The sequence below is a fragment of the Ylistrum balloti genome, unplaced genomic scaffold (genome assembly GCF_031769215.1).
Source record: "Ylistrum balloti isolate Yb309-2 unplaced genomic scaffold, AGI_CSIRO_Ybal_v1 Utg371000, whole genome shotgun sequence".
In the NCBI taxonomy this organism is placed as follows: domain Eukaryota; kingdom Metazoa; phylum Mollusca; class Bivalvia; order Pectinida; family Pectinidae; genus Ylistrum; species Ylistrum balloti.
The window spans coordinates 138416-164168 of NW_026782558.1; the positions used below are offsets into that span (position 1 = coordinate 138416).

General features: G+C 36.8%; 2 protein-coding genes across 2 annotated transcripts in view; both read left to right on the plus strand.

Annotated features, from left to right (window-relative positions):
* The first annotated feature begins 98 nt into the window (after positions 1-98).
* LOC132559966 (mitochondrial tRNA-specific 2-thiouridylase 1-like) lies at positions 99-10781 on the plus strand. Its single transcript, XM_060224606.1, has 8 exons — positions 99-262; positions 1437-1602; positions 2007-2191; positions 3193-3365; positions 4485-4538; positions 5680-5746; positions 9321-9418; positions 10393-10781. The coding sequence occupies exons 1-8, from the start codon at positions 178-180 to the stop codon at positions 10735-10737; spliced, it is 1173 nt and encodes a 390-aa protein (XP_060080589.1). The 5' UTR covers positions 99-177; the 3' UTR covers positions 10738-10781.
* Positions 10782-21269: 10488 nt separating this feature from the next.
* Positions 21270-25753, plus strand: part of LOC132559931 (uncharacterized) — a 68525-nt gene continuing 64041 nt past the window's right edge. Inside the window, exon 1 of the mRNA XM_060224566.1 lies at positions 21270-21505. Within this exon, the coding sequence (XP_060080549.1) occupies positions 21270-21505 (236 nt within the window). The remainder of the gene's footprint in view (positions 21506-25753) is intronic.

Sequence of the window (25753 nt, forward strand, 5' to 3'; positions counted from 1 at the left end):
TTGTATCTATTGTTACAGTGGTTTTTATTAGTCGAATTTTTCAATGCCATCCAATCACTATAGATTTACTATCTCGCGTCAGCGGCAACCATCGTGCTATCGACGGGAATTAGCAGACAAAAATTGGAAAGATGTAGCATTGTATTCATGTGATGAATACTAATATTGCCGATCAACATGTTCCGAAGTATCAAACGTGTTGTCTGTGGCATGTCTGGTGGAGTTGACAGCGCAGTTTCAGCACTTCTTCTAAAGGAAAAAGGTTTATTTTCCCATGTTGATGTTTCACACAGTCATGCCCTTTCTCGCAAGTGTGCGGACTTTTTTGATAAGTCCGATCGAAATGCCTTTTAGACCAAAAGTTTTTGTCTCCAAAATGACAATTTAATGTCAATATTCATATTTATTGTTCTGTTATTGATATTTACATTTTTATTGGCTATTCTTATTCTAGAGAGAGAACATGTTCATAAAAGTGTTATACACTTTATTTATTGTACAACAATTGGGAAACAAACATTCAGCTTATATTAATCACTCATGTTGACCCAGATGGAAGTGCGCGAGAGGTCTTACTATGGGAGGAAACCGGAGTATCGCTAAGTGAAAGGCGATTGCGTTACCACTGCATCACCCAAGCACCGGATGGTAGAAGCTCATTCACCATGGATGTGGTGAATTAAACAATTATTCTTGCAACGTAGCCTGAAATCTTTTGTTCATTTCAAAGTGAAATAAGTTTATCTTCCTTGCTAACCTTTTTAGACCTTATGTTATGTTTAAACCATTCTCTCCGCTTCAACTTAGAAATTAAATTGCATTGCCATTACCATTTATACTAATAACAACTATGAACTGCCTAGTACTACCTGAAACAACCTGGCACCATTCAGTCAGGCAATACCAGGCTTATGGCTTATAGAATACTGCAAAAATATTGTCTGGTAAAAGTTTTCTTAGTCTGGTCCGGGACATATATAACAGATTATTATATGTCCCTTGTCTGGTTACCTTTTCCAGTTTACCTTTCAGAATGTCCTGTGTAGAGTGTGGCATGTCATATGAAGTTCTAGGTCAGGTGAAGGGTTTTGAATAGGGCAGAACACCCCCCCCCCCCTCCCCCCTCTCCCCCCCTTTCCCCCAGAAGCTGTAAATGAATAAGAATAATTATACAATAATATGCTTCTTTTTAAAGCTTGACCAAATGATGTGTACACATAGCTACATATGTAGCTATGTCATGTACTCACCTGGTAAAGTTTCCATGATGGTAAAAAGGACAGGCGTAATACTACATGTTTTGCAGCCTCTTAGTTTTGCTAGCTGTTTCAGTCAAATTCATCAAACAGGTATCAAATACATACAAGATATGTATTTTATGTGGAATGCTTTTCGTGGTACTTTTTATTAACAATTACATGTTCTTTGCATTCTAGGGTATGAAGTAATTGGACTTTTCATGGTGAATTGGGACAAGTTAAACCAACATGGTGTATGCCAAGCAGATAAAGATTTTGAGGATGCCCAATATGTTTGTAACCATCTAAACATACCCTTACATAAGGTCAACTTTGTCAAAGAATATTGGAATGAAGTATTCAGGTACTGTTATGTATTTATGCAGATCAGTCAACTGTTGTATAATCCTGCTGTATATGATTGCATTAGTTAAATGCCATGATAAAGCAGTGCTTCAATTCAAGGAAATGTGATATTAACAAAAACAACATTAAACTAAATTCTTATTAACAGTATCAAACTTGTCATATGAAATGTAAGTTGCTGTCTCATTAGATTACTTGTTTATACTGTACATTTTTTTGTAAGTCAAGAAGTATATTAGTTTAAATACTCTGTGCAAACATTTTAATGAAATACCTAAAGGGATAAATATGCTCAACAGCCAACAACATAAGACTGAATTTCTTTTTCAAATTAGTTGCTGTTCTTTACTTCTGTTAATTGTATTTTCAAATCAAAATAAATGATGTTTTGTGTCTTTGCAGTCAATTTTTGGCAGATCACCAATTTGGCTTTAGTGCAGTTCCCGACATTTACTGTAATCGCTACATCAAGTTTGGCACATTCTTTGATGCAGCCAGGAATGACTTTAAAGCTGATGCTTTAGCCACTGGTCACTATGCCAGGACAAGTATACAGCATGATCTGGAGAATGCAGACCTGTCCAAAGGTAAGATATATTTTCCATGAAGAGGTCAATCGAAGTACAGCACATCTGTATATAGAGATCATGCCACTTAAATGAAATTATTTGCCAACGATTCGAACATGTAATTTTTGTATGTCATATAATGCATGTACATTTACACACTTCGTCTCTGTTCCATGATTGTGCATGTTTAAGAAGAATGACCTATGTCAACTACAAAGCAAAGTCTTGCCAAATATTGCATAGGTACAGTGTATATGTAGCCTATGGATTACAAAAATGACCTCGATGCATAAGATTGAGCTATTTCAAACAGCAAAACAATTGTTATAGTGCTCAGTACCGATGTATTACTAAATCAAAGTACAAGGGAACTCGGGAAGTTAAAAACGACGAAATGTTTTATATTGTATACTAAATAGAGTTAAAGCTGTTATAATCGTGTGTTGCATTCTTTCCATATTACAGCTTTGTGTTTGTGTTTGCAGTGATCACCAATATAAATGCAAATGACATTGGGGACATCAACAAAATGTGACTGCTTGGTTTAGGATTCATCATAAGCTATTATCAATCCCTAGATTTAGCAAGTTTTTCAAACAATAAGAATGGTCAAATGTAACATTTTTGGATGGACTGAGTATATTGGTATTGTGAAAGCATCACAATATCATTATGGGTTGGAGCCATTATGTGCATTTTAATTTCGGAAAATATGTTGTTAATGCGATGTTCCAATAACCTATGCTATTAATCACTCTGTATATACTTTTGAAAGCTCTATTATTTGTCTAGTAATAAGCTTTTACCTGATGTAGGCCTAGATATATTGTTGACTTCCCGGGTTCATTGCTAGATGGTAGATATTATGATTTATTTTCAACAAGTTAACAATGACTAAGTTTTACCAATGTTTAAGCCTCCATCAGCTGTAGAGACAAATTTTAATGTACATACAATATACGACATAAGGATGTATTTCATTTGAGAGTTATGATCTTTATTTTGAAATTCTTTTGCAGGTGTCCGGTTACTACGAGGGGTTGACCCAGTAAAGGATCAGACATTCTTTCTTTCTCAGATTTCTCAGAATGCACTAGAGAGAACTATCTTCCCGGTAGGGGGTATGATGAAATCAGATGTGAAGAAGATAGCAGTCAAAGCAGGATTGGGAAGAATAGCAAGAAAAAAAGAAGTAATTACTGTTTTATTCTGAATCTTTCATCTACAAACATATTTTTAGCCCATTATCATCAAATTACTTTTATTCCACTAAGTGGTCTGTCCTGAATCTGTCCATAATTATCGCTATTTCTTGAAAAGAACTTGAAGGGTATATATCGGATTTCATTTGTCTGCTCCCATCTGTCCCTAATAGAGACCAGTCCATTCAATCTGGTCCATGAAACAAAATGGCTGACAGGTGACTATTATAGATTTTGACAGTTGAATTTTATTTTCGGTATTGCTTGAAAATTGCTGGAGGGATATTTCTCAAACTTTCTGTGCAGGTCTCCCTCTGTCCCTTGTTGAGCCCATTTAATCTGTAGTCTAATCAGTGAAACAAAATGACTGACATGCTGCCATCTTGGTTTTGACAGTTAAAGTTTATTATCACTATTTTTCCCAAACTTTATGTGTATGCCCCATAGTGCTTAGTTGTGCCTGTTTGATTTTGACACTGAGACTAAATAGCCAACAGGCAGTCATTTTAGATGTTGATGAGAGAAGTTATTACCATTTTTCTCAAGAAGTACTTGGCAGATATTTCTCATATTTGATGCATAATTATGCCCATTTGATTGTGTACCTGCTCAAAAAACATGTCTGACTAGAGATCATCCTAGATTTTGAGAGCTGAAGTTTGTTCTCTAGAGATCATCCTAGATTTTGAGAGCTGAAGTTTGTTCTCTAGAGACCATCCTAGATTTTGAGAGCTGAAGTTTGTTCTCTAGAGACCAACCTAGATTTTGAGAGGTGAAGTTTGTTATCTAGAGACCATCCTAGATTTTGAAAGCTGAAGTTTGCTATTTCTCAAATAATATTTGTTATATCTCTTAGATTTATGGAGGTTTCTCTTGTTATCAAATGATTAAAAAGGAAAGGAGACAGAAGAGAAAAGAAGAGACAAGAAGAGAAAAGATCAGTCATAGAACCTATGAAAATCATGCAGTCTTTGCCTGGCAATTTCTCAGGGATTGATTGATTTTCTTTTTCCTTTTATTCAATTTTCAAAAATAGAATGAAATACTATTTTTTATGAATTATGTTTTATTTTTATAAATGTACTTTCATCTGTGTCACTTTTTTTCAGAGTATGGGTATATGTCACATCGGAAAAACAAATTTCCAGTCATTCATTGACAATGTAAGTATACCTTGTGAAATCATCTGTCATATTAATAGTATTAATTCATGTGTTGTAATGTACCCAGTGATGCATGACCGAAAACCTAGATCATTGTGAAGTAAGGTACCTTTGGTTGAGGTTGCATCATAGAACGAAATGCTTCCATATCCATTCAGATGTCATGAGACATTAAGTAAATATGCCTTGTTTCTTTTTGTTTTGCCTGTAGATGTCATGAAACATGTTTGTAATATTTTCTGGTTTGGTTACTTTGTGAGTAGGTGACAGCAGAAATTAAACCAGCAAAAATGATTACAAAATAGATAATGATAATAAGCTTGTTGATTGGCTTTAAAAGTCATATAACTTGGACGGGTTTGCTAGATTGTTTGCACTGACGACAAAATGATAGACTCCGATTATTGGGATTGCAATTAATTGATGACAGGAAAAACTGAAGACATGCTGATATTGTCAACTTTGGCTAATTTTTGCATATGAAATTGTCAAAATGATTGAATTTCTGGTTTATAGTATCTTTTTTGAGTTTGTCAGTTAGATTTTCCAACAGACGAGTGGCAAATCTATGGAAAGTAACTATATCCCTCGCTTTGCCAACATTCTATTTTTCCATATGAGGCGAAATATATCAAAGAGTTTATCAAAACAGATCACAAAAACCGTGCAAAGTCTTCAGTTTCGTTTTCAGTTATATTGATGATAAATTGTCTTTAATTAACAAAGAATTTCTGTATGCCATCAAGTATACACACTAGTATTTGAAGGACACAACAGACTCTTACACACCAGGAAATAATTTATTTCCTGTTAGCAATGTTATGTTGGAGGCTTTGGATGCTTGTTAGTGTCCCTGTTGTTCTGCTGATGTTTACCTTGTTCCCAATTAGGAACATGACATAACCTTACTTGGATTTATATTGCGGTTGTCATCGGTGAAGTAGAAAATGTTTAACATTGTGTCTAATTCTCCTTGTACTTTTTCTCTGTGTAAATAGTTATATTAATATTGGGCCTAGTTTTACGGAATATTAGTTTGTATTCTGTAGACATGTCAGTATTTTATTTCTTGCTTTATATATAATTAGTGCCCTGTATATATAAAACTGTAAATTTTATGTGTTTTTTGTCCTACTTTCAGTACCTAGAGCCAGATAATGGATTCTTTGTGGATCTTGAAACAAATGAGAGAATAGGACAACATGATGGTAATACAACCAAATATTTATGTTATTAATAGGGTTGTCTTGTTTGTCACATCAGCTGAGACTTTGAAAGGGAAGGGCGTATTTTACTTTGAATTCATTCTGGGCCAGGAGTGATTTCATCTGTACATCATAGTGACAAGAGTAGGAGTTACTAAATTTGATCGTTGAATGCGACAATATTTTTTTCTTTATTATGCTGTCTGCTGCTGATCACCTGCCACTGTTTATACAGGCCTCAAATCTCTTTTACACAATTCTCAACTTGCTCATCAAGAATATGATGAGCAGAAATTCAGAAACACACAGTGTGACTCAGAAATATACGTTTTATTCAAATACTTGTTATATTATTATGAAATAAACTACATGTAGAAATCAAGAAAATACAAACAAAGAGCAGCATCACATGAAGTTTTGGCCATTACCAAATTTTTATTATTATTCTAAAGAGTGTATAGTGATGGTATTGTAAATTGTTTGTGTGATTTTGTCATTAATTCCCTGCATTGAAGATGAAGATGCCCGAAAGTTATCAGTTTATCTGTCTCTTTTATTTTCTTTTTTCATTTTTTTTTTTTTTTTTTTTGTATCGGCACAATATCTTAACTTCAGTTGGACCATTTGCACTCAGACTTTACGCACCCAAACTTTACCCTATGTTCCTTTGAAGGAAGTGCTTGCATGGAGTGATATTCAGGTCCTAGGGTCAAAGGTCAAGGTCAATGTTACCAAGTACTAGTACTATATATAGAAAATAAGTATCTTCAAAATGTCTTTCATTTTGTTTCAATGAATAGATTTTCATCATTGCTGCTTTACTAAAAGTGCTATCTCTAAACCAGTTTTCATATTCAGAGGTCAAACATCAAGGTCACCCTATAAATAAAGATTGGGGTATACAACCAAAAAAAATTGATCAAAGGTCAAGTTAATATCTTATATATTTTATGACAAACATTTTAGATCAGATGTCAAGGTCAAATTTTAAACATTTTCCTGATAAATATTTTGTTATGGTGATATAAAGCATAATTCAAAACTGGAGATTAAGTTGTTTTAGAAATATTTATATTTCACAGGCAAGTTATTATGTCTATAAAGCAATTACCCAGAGTCACAGCAATTAAACATCATTGTGCTACACAGCACTCAGATTTAGAATCTGACACAATATTGGGCCCTTTCTCAACACAACACTCAGATTTAGAATCTGACACAATATGAGGTCCTTTCTCAACACAACACTCAGATTTAGAGTCTGACACAATATGGGATCCTTTCTCAACACAACACTCAGATTTAGGGTCTGACACAATATGGGATCCTTTCTCAACACAACACTCAGATTTAGAATCTGACACAATATGAGGTCCTTTCTCAACACAACACTCAGATTTAGGGTCTGACACAATATGGGATCCTTTCTCAACACAACTCTCAGATTTAGAGTCTGACACAATATGAGTCCTTTCTCAACACAACACTCAGATTTAGTCTGACACAATATGGGTCCTTTCTGATGTGTGTCAGTCCTCTAGTAAGATGTCAGTGTTCAGTTGAGAATTAGTATTTGAGATTGAAATAAATTCTATGAGGCCATATTAACTCTGAAAATATTTCATCGTTAGTAATACATGTACATGCAGCATATAATGAGCCATGTAAAAAACATTGGGTTATCTTTCTTGCAGTGTAAGATGAGTGGTATTTCGATGAGCACCTAATTCTATTAGACAGACTTATTACAATAGTTAGTCAGCCTATATCGTTTTGTCATAGCCATGTCTCTTGTGAGTCATTAGTCCCCTGCGGGTGATACTAAAGGGGACTCTATTGTTTATCTCTGTCCGTTTGTCTGTCTGTCCAGATTTTGGTTTCCAGATGATAACTTTAGAAAGGATAGATGGGTTTGGTTGACACTTCATACAATGTTAGCTTATGCGTCAATTCAAAGAAGGATTAAGTTCGGGGTTGAAAGGTCAACTACAAAGGTCACTGTGACTAAGTACAGATTTTTTTTTCAAATTTTGGTTTCCAGATGAAAACTTCAGACAGGATTGATAGATTTGCTTGAAACTTCATACAAAGTTAGTTTATAAGGTAATATGGAGTGGAAAGATGTTTGGTTAAAAGGCCAACTACGAAGGTCATTGTTATAAAAAAAAATAGACTTTATTGAGAAATTTTGGTTTCCAGATGATAATTTGTGATAGGCTTGACTGATTGTTTTGAACCTTGATGCAATCTAATACTGTTAAAAAAATATATAGGGTGGGATTGACTAAGGGGTCGAAAGGTCAACTATGAAAGTCGCTTACTATAATAGACATTTATCACCATTTTAGGTCCCCACGGCAAAGATGTGGGCAGCAAACTTTTCAGAAAAGCACCACTAGTCAAATGACCAATGTTCAAGGTCACTGTGTCATAAGGTCAAGGCCGAATTTGATATCTTTTCATGTATATACTGACAGTGTAGCTAGAATGGTTAAATTTACCCTTAAAGGTCAAACACAAGCCGGGTCCTTTCTGACATGTCAGTGTTTTAGTTTGTTTTCCAGATAATCATTAATTGAATTAGGGATGAAAAACTTGATTAAAACGTCATACAGTATTAAGGAGTGCATATAGTTTTTTCCACATTCTTGTCTGGTTTATGCATCCTTCCTGTCAAGACACTGGCTTTTGGAGGGAAGACTTTAAGTTGTTAAAATGAAACATCTGTTTATTGCTCTCAAGGTCTTTGTTGTTTAGAAAATTTAATTAACGGCAGGGGGTGAGTGTTGCATGCAACACTAACCGTAAGCTTGTTACATAAGACAACTTCTCTCATCACTTTTTACGCAGTGATAATAGATCTGTTTGAGTTGAGATCAATTAGAATGGTGATTTCTAATTACTTCGTTGGAATTTGCATATGTTCTTGGGTATTTTGGCAAATGAGGCAAAGTTGAATTTTTTTTTTTCAGCTTTCAAATCTTTCCTGTGTACAAAATATACTAAATATTTCCCATCCATATTTTGAATGAAGATATATTTTTTGTGTATGGGTCACCTTTTTGCTGTTTTTTAATTCTGAATTAAATTTGAGTTATCAAACAACATCTTCTCATCCATAACAAATTTGTGTGATGAAAGCAAGTGTTTATATACCGTGCCTCCATTTTTCTCTCCTATCACATGTTTGTGTTCAGGGGTTTCCTTAACAAATTGGATGGTTAAAATGGACATGAGAAATTGACTTTGAATACGGGGATAGCAAGGAAACATAACTGGAAGTGTATACAACACATACAATCAATAGGAAGAATATTACTGTGTTATTTGTATTCTGTCTTACTTACGACATTAATTCAAAATATCCTCTACATATTTTTGCTTTAAGTTTAATTTCATTAGACTGGCAGATTGCTACTATGATGAATTGAAGTATTTAAGCAACAGCTACATGTAAATGTATTAGTTCAGAAAATCATGCTCTTCTTGGTACGTGATGTTATCATTTAGAAAGAAAACATTTACATATGAGGATCAATACTGGATAAGAATGATTTTGTTGATTATACGGTTTTAGGTATCCACAAGTGGGTGATAGGGCAGAGAACACGCCTTTCTGCAGACATGAAATCTTATGTTGCATCAAAAGATCTGGTTACAAATGACATCATGGTGGTAAGTTTGTATAATGTTAAACCAAATCAATGGGTTATCTACTTGACATCAACAAAGACAACAGTTTTCATTTCAAAGTGCTTTCGTTGATTTTTTCTCACATTAACAAGTGAGTGTATTTCATAGCATCTATCATCTGTCATCTTATTTCAACTTCTCCCAAAAACTTGGATCAAGAGATTTGGTCAGTAGTATATATATGACTTTGTTCAAGTGAATGACCTTGATCCACTTTCATAATCACAGGGGTCGAATTTGTTAAATTGTGCTAACAACTTTTTCACCCTCTATTGTCAGTTGGTGAGCAATACAATTTGCCCTACGTCTACCATCCATCATTTGTCTGTAAACATTCCTTGTTTTTTCTATATCTTGAGAACTACTAGAAGGATGTTTTCTGAAACTTGATGTATAGGTTTTTTTTTTTTGCTTGTGAATTACTTTCTGTGACCTTTCAAAATGTCATCACAGAAAGTAAAATTAAATTTGAGAAATTTTGAATGTCTGAGTTTCATACATTCTGAAACATTTCTGGAAAAGTAGTTGATGGAGCTTTCTCAAATTCCCTTTAAAGATCCCCTAGGTCACTTGTATTATATCAGTGATTATGAGGTTGATTGAAAGATTGGCCTATGGGTGGCCATCTTGGAATTTGACACTTAATATGTGTTACTGCTATGTACTAGATGATTCATTTTTCAATTTTATGGTTCCCTATCTCAGCTGTGCATTGTTCATTTTAGAACTGCACAGTGAAATAAAATGGCTGACAAGTGACTGTCTTGAATTGACAGATATTTTTTTTAATTTTCAGTATTTTCATGGGGAGAATTTCAAATTTCATTTCAAGAAATTAGAGAAAAGATGGAAAAAGAATAATAGACTCATTAAAATGGGTGCTAAGATCTTTCAGGGATCTTCTTAATAAGTGGTCAAGTGCTACAAAATTTTAAAATATGGATTTTGATTTGCAGGTATTTGGCACCGATCACCCAGCCTTGTTTAGTTATTCAGCCATTACACAGGTTCCGTATTGGATTCACAAACCACCTGCGGGACTTTATGAGAACAAATCAGTTGATGTCTTGTTCAAGTTTCAGCATGTGCATCCTATTTCAGAATGTAAAATAACATTGAATGCAGACAAGACTCTCACATTAACAACAGCGGAACCCTTCCGAGCTTTCAGCCCAGGGCAATTTTTCGTATTCTACATTGGAGATGAGTGTATAGGCAGTGCTCGGATAGAAAAATCTGGACCTTCCCTTTATGATCTTAATCACCGAAGTCGAGTGAAATTAAGAGAACCTTTTACATGATAGCTTTGGTGTGGGTGTATTTTTAATAAATTGGTCATTTATTTTTCCTGTGTCTTTTGTATTTGAACAATGATATTGACCTTGTATTATTTACATTCTGTCATGACCTAAGTTGTCATACTGTATTATATAAGTACAACTCAGAGGCCAGTTATTATGCTGTTCAGGTGTACAGGATGGTGCTTATGGTGCTGAAACCATGTAAAACTTTTTATCCTGCAGTTTTAAGGAAATATTATACCTCTTTACCACATGAATCATACATCATAACACTTAACAAGTTTTCAGTTCCTTTGAGGTTAACCAAAGGATTTATATCCCTTACTAAAACAAAAGGTAGTTTTGAGAACAAAGCGATCAAAACAAATTTGAGCAACAGATGTTGATTGAAGAGATGTGGTCCCTAATTGTTCAGTCTGGAGAACAATAGATTTCACAACCTTTGGTGATGATTGCAGGTGTTTGGTTTGATAGTCCAAACTTGTGGCAGCTAGTGTTTCTCAGCAATTTGAAATTCCAGTCATGTTCAGTAATTGTTGTGTCCTTGGACAAGACACTTAACCCTAATTGTTTAGGATGTATGTGACAGACCTCACACATGTTGTTCAGTAAGGTAGCTACCAGCTACTACAAAGAGATGGCACCTTATAATGACCTGTACTGTTCAATTTCTTTTGACCTTTTTTTCTCTGTTACTGATATTTTTGTCTTACTTTATACATTGATGCATCACTTGCAGGTCAGTGAAATAACAAATTACCCACCCCACGCCACCCCCTAGGGTTTAAAAAGCACCAAACACCATGGCAACATAATCATAATTCAAACTCCAATTCCATAAAACTAGGACAAAATATGAACCAGAAAAGATTACACGGAGACTCCTGATAAAGTACAAAGAGAATAAGACCAGGTGTCCCGGAAGAGTAAGTGTCTTCTGCTTCATCAACGACAACCGCCATGTAAGCCTTGGTCAACCCAAGTGAGTAATGTCACATTCTCAAATGAGAGCAAGGTATACAACAACTAAACCAATCAAATCAAATATGTCCAACTTCATGTCACACACAGAAATAAATCATCACTGGAGACCATAAAACTTCCCCATGATTTCCATCAACCTGTTCAGTTCACTATTATTTTTGAACTGAGGTACAAATGTAAATTCTATTTTTGAGCATAATTTGTTTTATTTCCATTTAAAACATGAAAACTTAGTTAATATGATATTAGTATATACAGGAAGACGTTTTTATGGTATGTAGGTATTGCCTCGTGTCGACTGCCAACATCCTTGATACTCCAGGGGTTAAGATCACTTTAGATCTATGCAGACATGGAACATTTCATAGCAATATTGAAAGCCTGTGCAAAGTAATTTGACTGGTTTAGAGCATGTTCGGGTGAAAAAAACGACCAATCACAGACTGAAATGCTCGTTAGAAGATTTTAAGGGAGCCACACCCAGCTTTAATGACAGTTCAACATACCTTTATGCGACCTTGATATTAGTTTGATGTACATCAGAGGATCAAAATAGTAACTTGCACATGGACCTTCAATTTTCCTTGAAATGTTCTGGGGTGCAGAGAGCAACAGTGAGCCTTGGGATGTTGTGTGGATGACCGCCTGGGCCTGATGGCCAGACAGTTAAAGGGGTCAATTTGACTCAAATTTCAAAAACCTTGGATATGGTTACAAACATTTTACTAATCTAATAAAACCTGTGAATTTCATGAACCCAGGGGTCTGCATTACTCCATGGGGAGGGAGTTAACTAATTTCATATTTGAAACTTAAGTTTTCAGAATAGTTTTTTTTTAAATTATTTTCAAAGGAAATCAATCATACCTGGATAGAGTTATCAACATGGGGTGGCAGTTAATGTTTTGCACGTTTCATATTTTCCTGACATGTACAATGTCGCCTAACAAGTAAAAACTGGAAGGGGTAGATTAATCAAGCTTTCGCTAACTAAAATCAAATGATGCATAGCATATTTATTGGATGAAAAGGTACTCGTCATCATCATACACTGACGGTGTACATCAAATACTTAGTTAATCCCGTTAAACCAGGAAAGGACTGGTCAGCAAAAGGGGAATAATTTTATTAAAAGGAAGAAAAAAATGCATAAAAATGAAGGTGGTATCTTCAAGTTGTACCTATACTGTGTACCGAATTTCAAGTGAATAGATTGAGAATTTAAAGTGAATACGATTGAAAATGTGGAAGTAGATGATTTCACTAGATTAGGGACGAACTATTTCATTGTCCGATTAACAGGATGGGGATGGAATGATAAAAAAAAGTCACGAATTAATCGTGACTGCAATAGCCACGTGATCACCGGACACTGGATATATGGTCTTGAGTTATAGCCCTTGATTGTTATTCTTTTCCCCTCATATGACACCAAATGCTTGGTTTTACTGTGTCTTCGAAGAAGTTTAAGAACATCATATCGAAATATGCTTCAATGAAGACAAGATTACCTTTGTCGTCAGAATGTATTTTTGTATTAACTGATTTAGTACACTTTGTCGTAAATTGAGGGCCATCAATATTAGTTTGAAATGATAATCAAAACTGATTTTTCATTTTTGTGAAAATAAACCTTGTACTCCTTGCAGCGTCTCCATTTGTGTTCGTTGTTAAATGCCACCGAGCGATACACCCAATTTAATTAACCTTTGATTCCTCGTACTCTTAACGAAACAAGTTTGCCTGCCACCGAAAGCAGATTTTACACTTACGTAACTGGTAAGTCATAATTAAAAACCGCACGTTGAAAATTGACTAATGTTGAAAGATGGCAAGAATCTGGAATTGTTCAAGATGATATAACATACAGGCAAGCAGCTGTACGTTTTAATGTCAGTCATTCCGATATTTCTCGGTTGATGATACAGTGTCTGAACCAAACCGGGTATGTTGACGAACGTTCCAGGTCTGGCAGACCTAGAAAGACTATATATAGATAAGATAGACTTATGTGTAGGCAGACAAGGCGAGCCCCATTCACCAATCCCAAAAGGCTCGGAGGACAGTGCAACGACAACGTTCACGTTAGCCGGCGTGTCGTCAACAGACATTTGAACAATATTAAACTCATCGCTGACCAGTAACACATCCTCTGTTGACTGGAAGGCACAAACAAGCAAGACTATAATGGTCACGTGATCAACAGGCATTGAGTATATGGCAGGGTCCTGTGTTTGGAGAACAAGACCTACGGCATACCATCAGGATCACTTTCTGGACACAACAATTTGTGATGTTAATGATTGGGGATGCCTTTCTCTAAACTCTACGCTTCGCTCGAGTATCCTTGATTGAACTTGAAATGGGCAAAAGTACCGTGATCATGAGATCCTTTGACCTATAGGGTTTTCGCATGTCGATGTCCATCCATTGGCAGATCGGCCTATCCTAATGGATGACACTGCCAAACGACACAGAGCTCGCCTCGTGCAAAACCGTTTTCAGCAAAAAGTGATAAAGACTCTCCCATGGCCTGCAATGAACCCAATTGATCATTTATGGGACTTTGTCTGACAAAAATTCAATTCACGGGATCCAAATGACAAATTCTGGAGAGTTACGGAATGCATTAGTTCAGGAGTGGCAGAGGTTTCCTCATAATAAGCTTCGGCCTGTGTACAGCGTTGTAGCTATACCCGATATTGACATTTCCTACCCAATATAACTATGTGATTAGTTTATCTTGATAAAACAATACATTTTGATGAATTGATGGTGTACCTAATAATTAGAGACAAAGTCAAACTTTTTTTAAACTTTTGGAATGACTCTCTGAGCACGTCTTTTTAGAATGATACAGCACTTCGGTTCTGTAAATTCTTTTCTATCGACTGTGCATAGTTTCTTTAGATTCCTAAAAAAAACCCTGCCCATTAATCCTATTGAACTGTCATTGAATACGTTATAGGTACACTGAAGAAAATGAAGCCCAATACTAAGATACCAGTGGTCCCTCACATTACATATTGTTATCAACTGCTCTATAACTGTACTGTTGACCATGAACTGACTTTTATGGCACCGCTGGGTTGGGTCATAAAGTGTTATTTCGTGTCTTACAGGTAATGAAATGTGTTAAATGTCATATCCAGGTAATGACCTGTTCGTGTATGTCATGTTCATGTTATGACGTATATGAGTATATCATGTTCAGGTGTCTGAAGTATACGTGTTTGTCATGTCCAGGTAATGAAGTATACCTGTATGTCATGTTCAAATGATTAAGTTTACGTGTTTGTCATGTTCAGGTGATTAAGTATACCTGTATGTCATGTTCAAATGATGAAGTTTACGTGTTTGTCATGTTCAAGTCATCATGAAGTATACCTGTATGTCATGTTCAGTAATGAAGTATACATGCTTGTCATGTTCAGGTGATGAAGTATATGTGTATGTCATGTTCAGTAATGAAGTATACGTGTATGCCATGTTCAGTAATGAAGTATACATGCTTGTCATGTTCAGGTGATGAAGTATATGTGTATGTCATGTTCGGGTGATTATATATACGTGTGTGTCATGGCCAGGTAATTATATCTATGTGTTGGTCATTTATCGTATGACTATTCAGTGCTTTTATCACTTGCCATTTCCCACGGTGATAATATGTCCCTTCTGCCGTCGACGAGCATCTTGTCCTTTGTCGCCTATTTCGCTATGCTGGATAGTAGTCTACGTTATTGCGCCTGTGATAAAGAGCTCCAATATACGTCAAAATTGTCAGCCAAGTTACTCTTCTGTACAGTCCTGTACTAAAATTGATTTATATTCCCTGTCATTATGTATTTTGAGAGGGATTCTTGTAGAATAGGTTTGGTAATGGAGGGGAAACCTTTCCACCAGCTACAACATCAACTAAGCGTCTCCGATATCCCGTTATCGCAAACTGGTGCCGTGGTTAATTCTTCATGTTATGGTTTGTCATGGTTGTTTTCCACAGAGCGGTCCGTCGCGATTCTTGGTTAGATTTGTTATGTAGTTCATCGCGTACCAAGGCTTACAGAAGCGTGTCACCTATATTCTGGCATGTTGATGTTCCATTGCTTGATAAGGTTGTCGTCTGAATGGTCTGTTTGGTTGGTTGGTTGTTGTTCGGATGTTGGTTGGCTGGTTAGTTGTTGGCCCGTTGTTCGGATGTTGGCTGGTTAGTTGTTGGTCAGTTGCTGGTTGGTTGTCCGTTTGTTGGTTGTTGATTGGCTGGTCAGTTGTTGGTCCGGCGGTTGGTTGTTGGTTGACTGGGTAGTTGCTGGTCCGTTGGTCGGTTGTTGATCTATTGGTTGGTCGGTCGGTCGGCCGATTGGTTGGCTGGTCAGGAACTACATAACGTCCGAGAGTGTTCATTAGTAGGTAAGTGGTTTTATGAAGCGATGGGTTATTTTATTGGTCAATACATCCTCTTTGCATTGGTCCACATAGTTATTGCTGTATTGTTTTCGCTTACCTTACTTGTTTTGATACATGTACTCACTGTTTCCCTGCTTTTTCGCTGCTTGGTGTTAAAGTCAATGTTTCACAGTTATCAGCAGTTAGTCAGTATTTTTATAGTTTTGTTTTGGTTTTGTTACAGTTTGGTTACGTATGCAGTATTGCTGGTACGTGGTTACGTATGCAGTATTGCTGGTACGTGGTTACGTATGCAGTATTGCTGGTACGTGGTTAGGTATATAGTCATACTTTATTGGTTAGTTTAGGAGTTAATCAATGATTCGTTGCTATGTTTGGTAGTTAGGAAATGATCCATTGCTTACTATGGTAGTCAGTCATTATTGCTCAGCTTGGCAAGGTATATATTTGGTAGATAGCCATTGTTACGAACTTGGTTGTATACTTAGTCACTGCTAAAGTGTTTCCTTTCTTTTAAGATAGTTAGGAATACAGGGGTGTACTAGTACTAATCCAAAAAGTTATACCTACATAATGACGGTAGTCACACAGAGTACAAACAAATACAGGTAGTCATACAGGTATACATACTAATACAGGTAGTCATACTTATACAGGTAGTCATACTTATACAGGTAGTCATACTTATACAGGTAGTCATACTAATACAGGTAGTCATACTTATACAGGTAGTCATACAGGTAGTCATACTAATACAGATAGTCATACTAATACAGGTAGTCATACTTATACAGGTAGTCTTATACAGGTAGTACATACTAATACAGGTACAGTCATACTAATACAGGTAGTCATACTAATACGTACAGGTACATAATACAGGTAGTCTTATACAGGTAGTCATACTTATACAGGTAGTCATACATTATACAGGTAGTCATACTAATACAGGTAGTCACTTATACAGGTAGTACATACTAATACAGGTAGTCATACTTATACAGGTAGTCATACTTATACAGGTAGTCATACTTATACAGGTAGTCATACTAATACAGGTAGTCATACTTATACAGGTAGTTATACTAATACAGGTAGTCATACTTATACAGGTAGTCATACTTATACAGGTAGTCATACTTATACAGGTAGTCATACTAATACAGGTAGTCATACTTATACAGGTAGTCATACTTATACAGGTAGTCATACTTATACAGGTAGTCATACTTATACAGGTAGTCATACTTATACAGGTAGTCATACTAATACAGGTAGTCATACCAATACAGGTAGTCATACTTATACAGGTAGTCATACTAATACAGGTAGTCATACAGGTAGTCATACGTACATACTAATACAGGTAGTCATACTTATACAGGTAGTCATACTAATACAGGTAGTCATACTAATACAGGTAGTCATACTAATACAGGTAGTCATACTTATACAGGTAGTCATACTTATACAGGTAGTCATACTTATACAGGTAGTCATACTAATACAGGTAGTCATACTTATACAGGTAGTCATACTTATACAGGTAGTCATACTTATACAGGTAGTCATACTAATACAGGTAGTCATACTTATACAGGTAGTCATACTTATACAGGTAGTCATACTAATACAGGTAGTCATACTAATACAGGTAGTTATACTTATACAGGTAGTCATACTTATACAGGTAGTCATACTTATACAGGTAGTCATACTTATACAGGTAGTCATACTAATACAGGTAGTCGTGCTAATACAGGTAGTCATACTTATACAGGTAGTACTATACAGGTAGTCATACTACAGGTAGTCATACTTATACAGGTAGTCATACTTAGTCATACTAATACAGGTAGTCATACTTATACAGGTACAGGTAGTCATACAGGTAGTCATACTTATACAGGTAGTATACATACATACTAATACAGGTAGTACTAATACAGGTAGTACTAATACAGGTAATACAGGTAGTCATACTAATACAGGTAGTCATACTTATACAGGTAGTCATACTTATACAGGTAGTCATACTTATACAGGTATTCATACTTATACAGGTAGTCATACTTATACAGGTAGTCATTCGTACATTCTAATACAGGTAGTCATACTTATACAGGTAGTCATACTTATACAGGTACAGGTAGTCATACTAATACAGGTAGTCATACTTATACAGGTAGTCATACTTATACAGGTAGTCATAGGTACATACTAATACAGGTAGTCATACTAATACAGGTAGTCATACTTATACAGGTAGTCATACTTATACAGGTAGTCATACTAATACAGGTAGTCATACTTATACAGGTAGTCATACTTATACAGGTAGTTATACTAATACAGGTAGTCATACTTATACAGGTAGTTATACTAATACAGGTAGTCATACTTATACAGGTAGTCATACTAATACAGGTAGTTATACTAATACAGGTAGTCATACTTATACAGGTAGTCATACTAATACAGGTAGTCATACTAATACAGGTAGTCATACTAATACAGGTAGTCATACTAATACAGGTAGTCATACTTATACAGGTAGTCATACGTACATACTAATACAGGTAGTCTTACTTATACAGGTAGTCATACTTATACAGGTAGTCATACTAATACAGGTAGTCATACTTATACAGGTAGTCATACTTATACAGGTAGTTATACTAATACAGGTAGTCATTGGTACATAGTAATACAGGTAGTCATACTAATACAGGTAGTCATACTAATACAGGTAGTCATACTAATACAGGTAGTCATACTTATACAGGTAGTTATACTAATACAGGTAGTCATACTAATACAGGTAGTCATACTTATACAGGTAGTCATACAGGTAGTCATACTTATACAGGTAGTCATACGTACATACTAATACAGGTAGTCATACTAATACAGGTAGTCATACTTATACAGGTAGTCATACGTATACAGGTAGTCATACCAATACAGGTAGTCATACTAATACAGGTAGTCATACTTATACAGGTAGTCATACTTATACAGGTAGTCATACTTATACAGGTAGTCATACTAATACAGGTAGTCATACTTATACAGGTAGTCATACTAATACAGGTAGTCATACTTATACAGGTAGTCATACTAATACATAGTCAGGTACATACTAATACAGGTAGTACTAATACAGGTAGTCATACAGGTAGTCATACGTACATACTAATACAGGTAGTCATACTTATACAGGTAGTCATACTTATACAGGTAGTCATACTAATACAGGTAGTCATACTTATACAGGTAGTCATACTTATACAGGTAGTCATACTAATACAGGTAGTCATTGGTACATACTAATACAGGTAGTCATACTAATACAGGTAGTCATACTAATACAGGTAGTCATACTTATACAGGTAGTCATACTAATACAGGTAGTCATACTAATACAGGTAGTCATACTTATACAGGTAGTCATACTTATACAGGTAGTCATACTAATACAGGTAGTCATACTAATACAGGTAGTCATACTAATACAGGTAGTCATACTTATACAGGTAGTTATACTAATACAGGTAGTCATACTAATACAGGTAGTCATACTTATACAGGTAGTCATACTTATACAGGTAGTCATACTTATACAGGAAGTCATACTTATACAGATAGTTATACTTATACAGGTAGTCATACTAATACAGGTAGTCATACTTATACAGGTAGTCATACTAATACAGGTAGTCATACTAATACAGGTAGTGATACTAATACAGGTAGTCATACTAATACAGGTAGTCATACTTATACAGGTAGTTATACTAATACAGGTAGTCATACTAATACAGGTAGTCAGGTAGTCATACTAGTCATACTAATACAGGTAATTCTACTTATACGTATGCATACGGGAATACAGGTAGTCATACTTATACAGGTAGTCTTACTAATACAGGTAGTCTTACTAATACAGGTAGTCATTGGTACATACTAATACAGGTAGTCATACTAATACATACTACTTATACAGGTAGTCATACATACAGGTAATATTATACAGGTAGTCATACAATACAGGTAGTCATACTAAGTAGTCATACTTATACTAGGTAGTCATACTTATGTACAGGTAGTCATACTTATACAGGTAGTCGTCATACTTATACAGTAGTCATACTAATACAGGTAACCCTTATTAACATAGTTCATATTAGTCCACGCGAACACGACGACATCAATACTGTGTTCACAGGAACAAAACAACGTGTTTAGACAACGCTGGTACTTCTTTACAGGTTCCTGCCCATTGGACTCGTTATTGTAACGCGTTTGTGGTAGTTTACTGCTTTCCGCTTTTATTGACTAAAATCTTATAGCATTACCATATAATGTACATTTCATGTACGCATGCGTGAAGGAAGGAAGCATCGGCGGCAGCAAATCTACGTGAAAGTTGGTCTTTGAAATACACGGGTTAGCAAATCGATACAGGACGAGTTTGACGACCACTGATGTATTGAATATTTTGCAAGCCGCAGCACAGACTTGGAAAGACAATATATACACACTGTGCTTCTAGACCGATGCTGGCGTTACCAACATGCTGCTTCGCTCAGGGTTTCCTCGGTTGGAGCTGTGTCCACGTAGTGTAGCAAGAGATTGCCAGAGCGCGGGAAGGATAGACCATAGAACCGGCAAATGTCGTCTGTAGCCCGATCTTACTCCACTGGATTAAATATTTATATGACATTCACACGCGTTGTGGGATGAAGATGTAAAAATTCATTGTTTTGTGTGTGTATACGCTACTGGATGAGGCTGCTCTCTATTGAAGCATACAATCTAATGGTTTCAATTTGTGTTGGTCTGATATACGTTCTACGATTTGGAGACAATGACTAGAAACGATGTCTTTCTCGGATTTGGTTGTATTTCTTTCGTTTCGAAATAAGCCCTAGTGTTAATCAATGCTTGGATTCCCGCGTGTCGCTCTTGAATCAGTCACTGGAAGTGTTGTTCCCTACCTACGATTCGAGTTATGGCACCGACGTTTGTGTTATCTTTCCTTGGTCACTTCTTACCGGAGAGTTTTGTTAGGTTTGCTGTGTTTCATATCATGTCCGTTCAATACTTTACTCGATGTCATATCCATGACGGCAAGTAATACTATGGGTAATGAGTCGAGCAGTATCCCCTCCGAATGTACTACACCTACTTCCGAATGGCAGTCTGTACAGTCGTTCGGATCAAAGCGTCGTTCATCTGTGTCGTCCACACGCCTTCCCACCCCTACGGACCCACCTGAGCCAGATCTGGCGCACCTGTCCGAGGATGAAATCAAACAAATCCGTTCTGTGATTGGTCGGGCCAAGGAACTGCAGGAGGAAGAGAAGAAACGGATCAGGTAATTATAGTAGTTTATATTTAGCTGTATATCCATGTATACCAACAGTAGCAGATCGTGTCATTATACAGGTAAATATTTCATGCTAATAATATCACTACCCCAGTGATTTTGTTTCCATCTCATTAACTATTACTATCAAAAGATATGTGTTACTACACCAGCACGGATCTATATTATCTTGGTAATGTGTTCCTACCCCATGCAGTTACTTTCTCTGTCACTGTTTCCTTGTAGTAGCTATGTTACTCACCCACCCCCCACCCTCCCCCCTCCTTACACACACCCCTACCCCAACCCCTCTCCCCCGGCATCTGTATTATCCATGTTGGCCACGATAACTCAGTCGGGAGACAGCTGGACAACGAAATATCAGGTGAAAATCTGCGGTGTGTGGTTCGACGTCCCCTACCCTTGGTGGAAGCTGAGAAACGGACAGGTCTTTGCTATAGTTGTTGTGTCCTTTGGCAATGGGAATGACCTCCCGTATGTTGATCGGTGAGGTAACCAACAGCTACCCCGAACTTCAAAAGACCTGACCGCGGGGCGATAAACCAGCAAAAAACTAATTATTCATGTTCCTTCATGTAATAGTTTGTGCTCCTTCTCTGATAACTGTTGCTACCCTAGTAACTGATGTGTTACTTACTTTCTCGGTAATTATTCATTTTACTTTCCTAGCAACAGTTTGAATTCTTTCCCCGGTAACAGTTTGTGCTCCATTCGTAGTAACTTTTTTATACTTACCCAATAATGGTTTGTGTTCCTTTCACAATTATGGATTGTGTTCCTTCCCTAGTAACGGTTTTTGTTGCTTCCCTGGTAACGCTTCGTGTTACTTCCTCGGTACAAACCCACTGCCCTTGTAACTGTGTTACTAATCAGGTAACTATATTACTATATGTTGACTTATTCACGGGTAGAAAACACAACCCTGGTGACATGCAAATGTATGAAAAATTGTATTTTACTATGAGGTTACTATGAGGTTACTGTGTTACTAACTCGTAGTTATGTTACTTGTAAACATATTTAACACAACAGTCGTTTTGTTGTCATATGTTTGTTGGTGGTTTTGTGTTATCTTTGCATGCTGGATTTGTTGATATTGCGTATTGTAACCATCGTACATTTGTACGGAACAGTAACCATCAGGGGACTGACATTTGTACGGAACAGTAACCATCAGGGGACTAACATTTGTACGGAACAGTAACCATCAGGGGAGTAACATTTTTACGGAACAGTTACCAACACGGGAGTAACATTTGTAGGGAACAGTAACCATCACGGGACTAACATTTGTACGGAACAGTAACCATCAGGGGAGTAACATTTTTACGGAACAGAAACCATCAGGGGACTATCATTTGTAGGGAACAGTAACCATCAGGGGACTAACATTTGTACGGAACAGTAACCATCAGGGGACTAACATTTGTACGGAACAGAAACCATCAGGGGACTAACATTTGTACGGAACAGTAACCATCAGGGGACTAACATTTGTACGGAACAGTTACCATCACGGGAGTAACATTTGTACGGAACAGTAACCATCACGGGACTAACATTTGTACGGAACAGTAACCATCACGGGACTAACATTTGTAGGGAACAGTAACCATCAGGGGAGTAACATTTGTACGGAACAGAAACCATCAGGGAGTAACATTTGTAGGGAACAGTAACCATCACGGGACTAACATTTGTACGGAACAGTTACCATCAGGGGAGTAACATTTGTACGGAACAGTAACCATCACGGGACTAACATTTGTAGGGAACAGTAACCATCACGGGACTAACATTTGTACGGAACAGTAACCATCAGGGGACTAACATTTGTACGGAACAGTAACCATCAGGGGACTAACATTTGTACGGAACAGTAACCATCAGGGGACTAACATTTGTACGGAACAGTAACCATCAGGGGACTAACATTTGTACGGAACAGTAACCATCAGGGGACTAACATTTGTACGGAACAGAAACCATCAGGGGACTAACATTTGTACGGAACAGTAACCATCAGGGGACTAACATTTGTACGGAACAGTAACCATCAGGGGAGTAACATTTGTACGGAACAGAAACCATCACGGGACTAACATTTGTACGGAACAGTAACCATCAGGGGACTAACATTTGTACGGAACAGAAACCATCAGGGGAGTAACATTTGTACGGAACAGAAACCATCAGGGGACTAACATTTGTACGGAACAGTAACCATCAGGGGACTAACATTTGTACGGAACAGTAACCATCAGGGGACTAACATTTGTACGGAACAGTAACCATCACGGGACTAACATTTGTACGGAACAGTAACCATCAGGGGACTAACATTTGTACGGAACAGTAACCATCAGGGGAGTAACATTTGTACGGAACAGTAACCATCAGGGCACCAACATTTGTACGGAACAGTAACCATCACGGGACTAACATTTGTACGGAACAGTAACCATCAGGGGACTAACATTTGTACGGAACAGAAACCATCAGGGGACTAACATTAAAACGGAACAGTAACCATCAGGGGACTAACATTTGTACGGAACAGAAACCATCAGGGGACTAACATTAAAACGGAACAGAAACCATCAGGGGACTAACATTTGTACGGAACAGTAACCATCACGGGACTAACATTTGTACGGAACAGTAACCATCAGGGGACTAACATTTGTACGGAACAGTAACCATCACGGGACTAACATTTGTACGGAACAGTAACCATCACGGGACTAACATTTGTACGGAACAGTAACCATCAGGGGACTAACATTTGTACGGAAGAGTAACCATCAGTGTACTTAAATTTGTTTGGGACAGTAACCATCAGTGGACTAACATTTATATGGGACAGTGCTACTTTTTTTCTTCCATTACTTGTTGATGGTCGAGGGCGACCCTTCATTAAAAATTTACCATTTTAACACAATATATCATTACTACGTATACCAACTGTAATAACATTTGTTTTCCTTCCGGATTCATCTGCTTCAGTATATCGGGTAATTCACAAGAAAATAAACTGTGATCGCATTCACAAAGTCAGTTACCAACATCCTATGTATAATTTCAAGGCCAAAAACGAGCCACGACATCAGAAATATGATCAATTGTCGTGTTGGTTTAACACACACTGAGTCGTCTTGTGTCACAATGATTATCCCTATTGATTTTGTCTATGGATTTCCAGTGCAAAACAGCCACCTGTTAAATAATTAAAGTGATTAATCGTGAAACACTCCGTCGCCTTTGTCCCATACTCCCGAATTTTCCGTTACCCAGCCACCCGTTCCAACCAATATTTTTACCGGAATATTACCACAGTATTTACGATAGAGTACACTATTAATGATGTTGTTGTTTTTGTCGCCGCGGAATGACGCTATCGACTTATCACCAATGTGTGTCATATATTGTATGCTGGAAAGCATTAGTCATGGGACTACATTGATGATAATGTGTAAATTGCTGTATAATCTCGGACAGATGGCCCCTACACAGTCATACAGCTTCATTATCTCACCCTAACATCCGACTTCCTTTCAGTATCTGTAAATCTGGCATGTTATTTCTTGTGTTCACTAATCAACGTGTTAACGGTATGGCTTGGCAATCAGTATCGAACTTCGAACATCTCTGTAGGCTAAGTAGGATATGTTGTTTTTAGGGGAAATTGGGATTAAAAAAACAGTTTTCCTGGAATATCGTTGTCTGGGTTTTTTTTTGCCTAACTCTAGAGAGGCGGCAAATACAATCATACGACAACTATTGGACAAGATACGTTGTTGTGGTTTCGGAATGAAATAAGGAGTAGATATGGCGATGATACCGACTGATATATCGTCTGGACAACATATGATGGACGTAGAACCGAAACTGATGTGACCCGGCAGTAGATTTGACAATAAAATTGAGCCTGATATCACCCGGCAATAGATGTGGCATCAAAACAACAACTGATATCACTCGGCAGTAGCTGTGGCATCAAAGCCACCCTGATATCACTCAGCAGTAGAGGTGGCATCAAAACAACGACTGATATCGCTCAGCATTAGATGTGGCATCAAAACAGAGACTGATATCACTCAGCAGTAGACGTGATGTGGCATTATATCAGCGACTGATATCACTCAACAGTAGCCGTGGCATCAAAACAACGACCGATATCGCTCAGCAGTAGATGTTGTCAACAACGACTGATATCGCTCAGCAGTAGATGTTGTA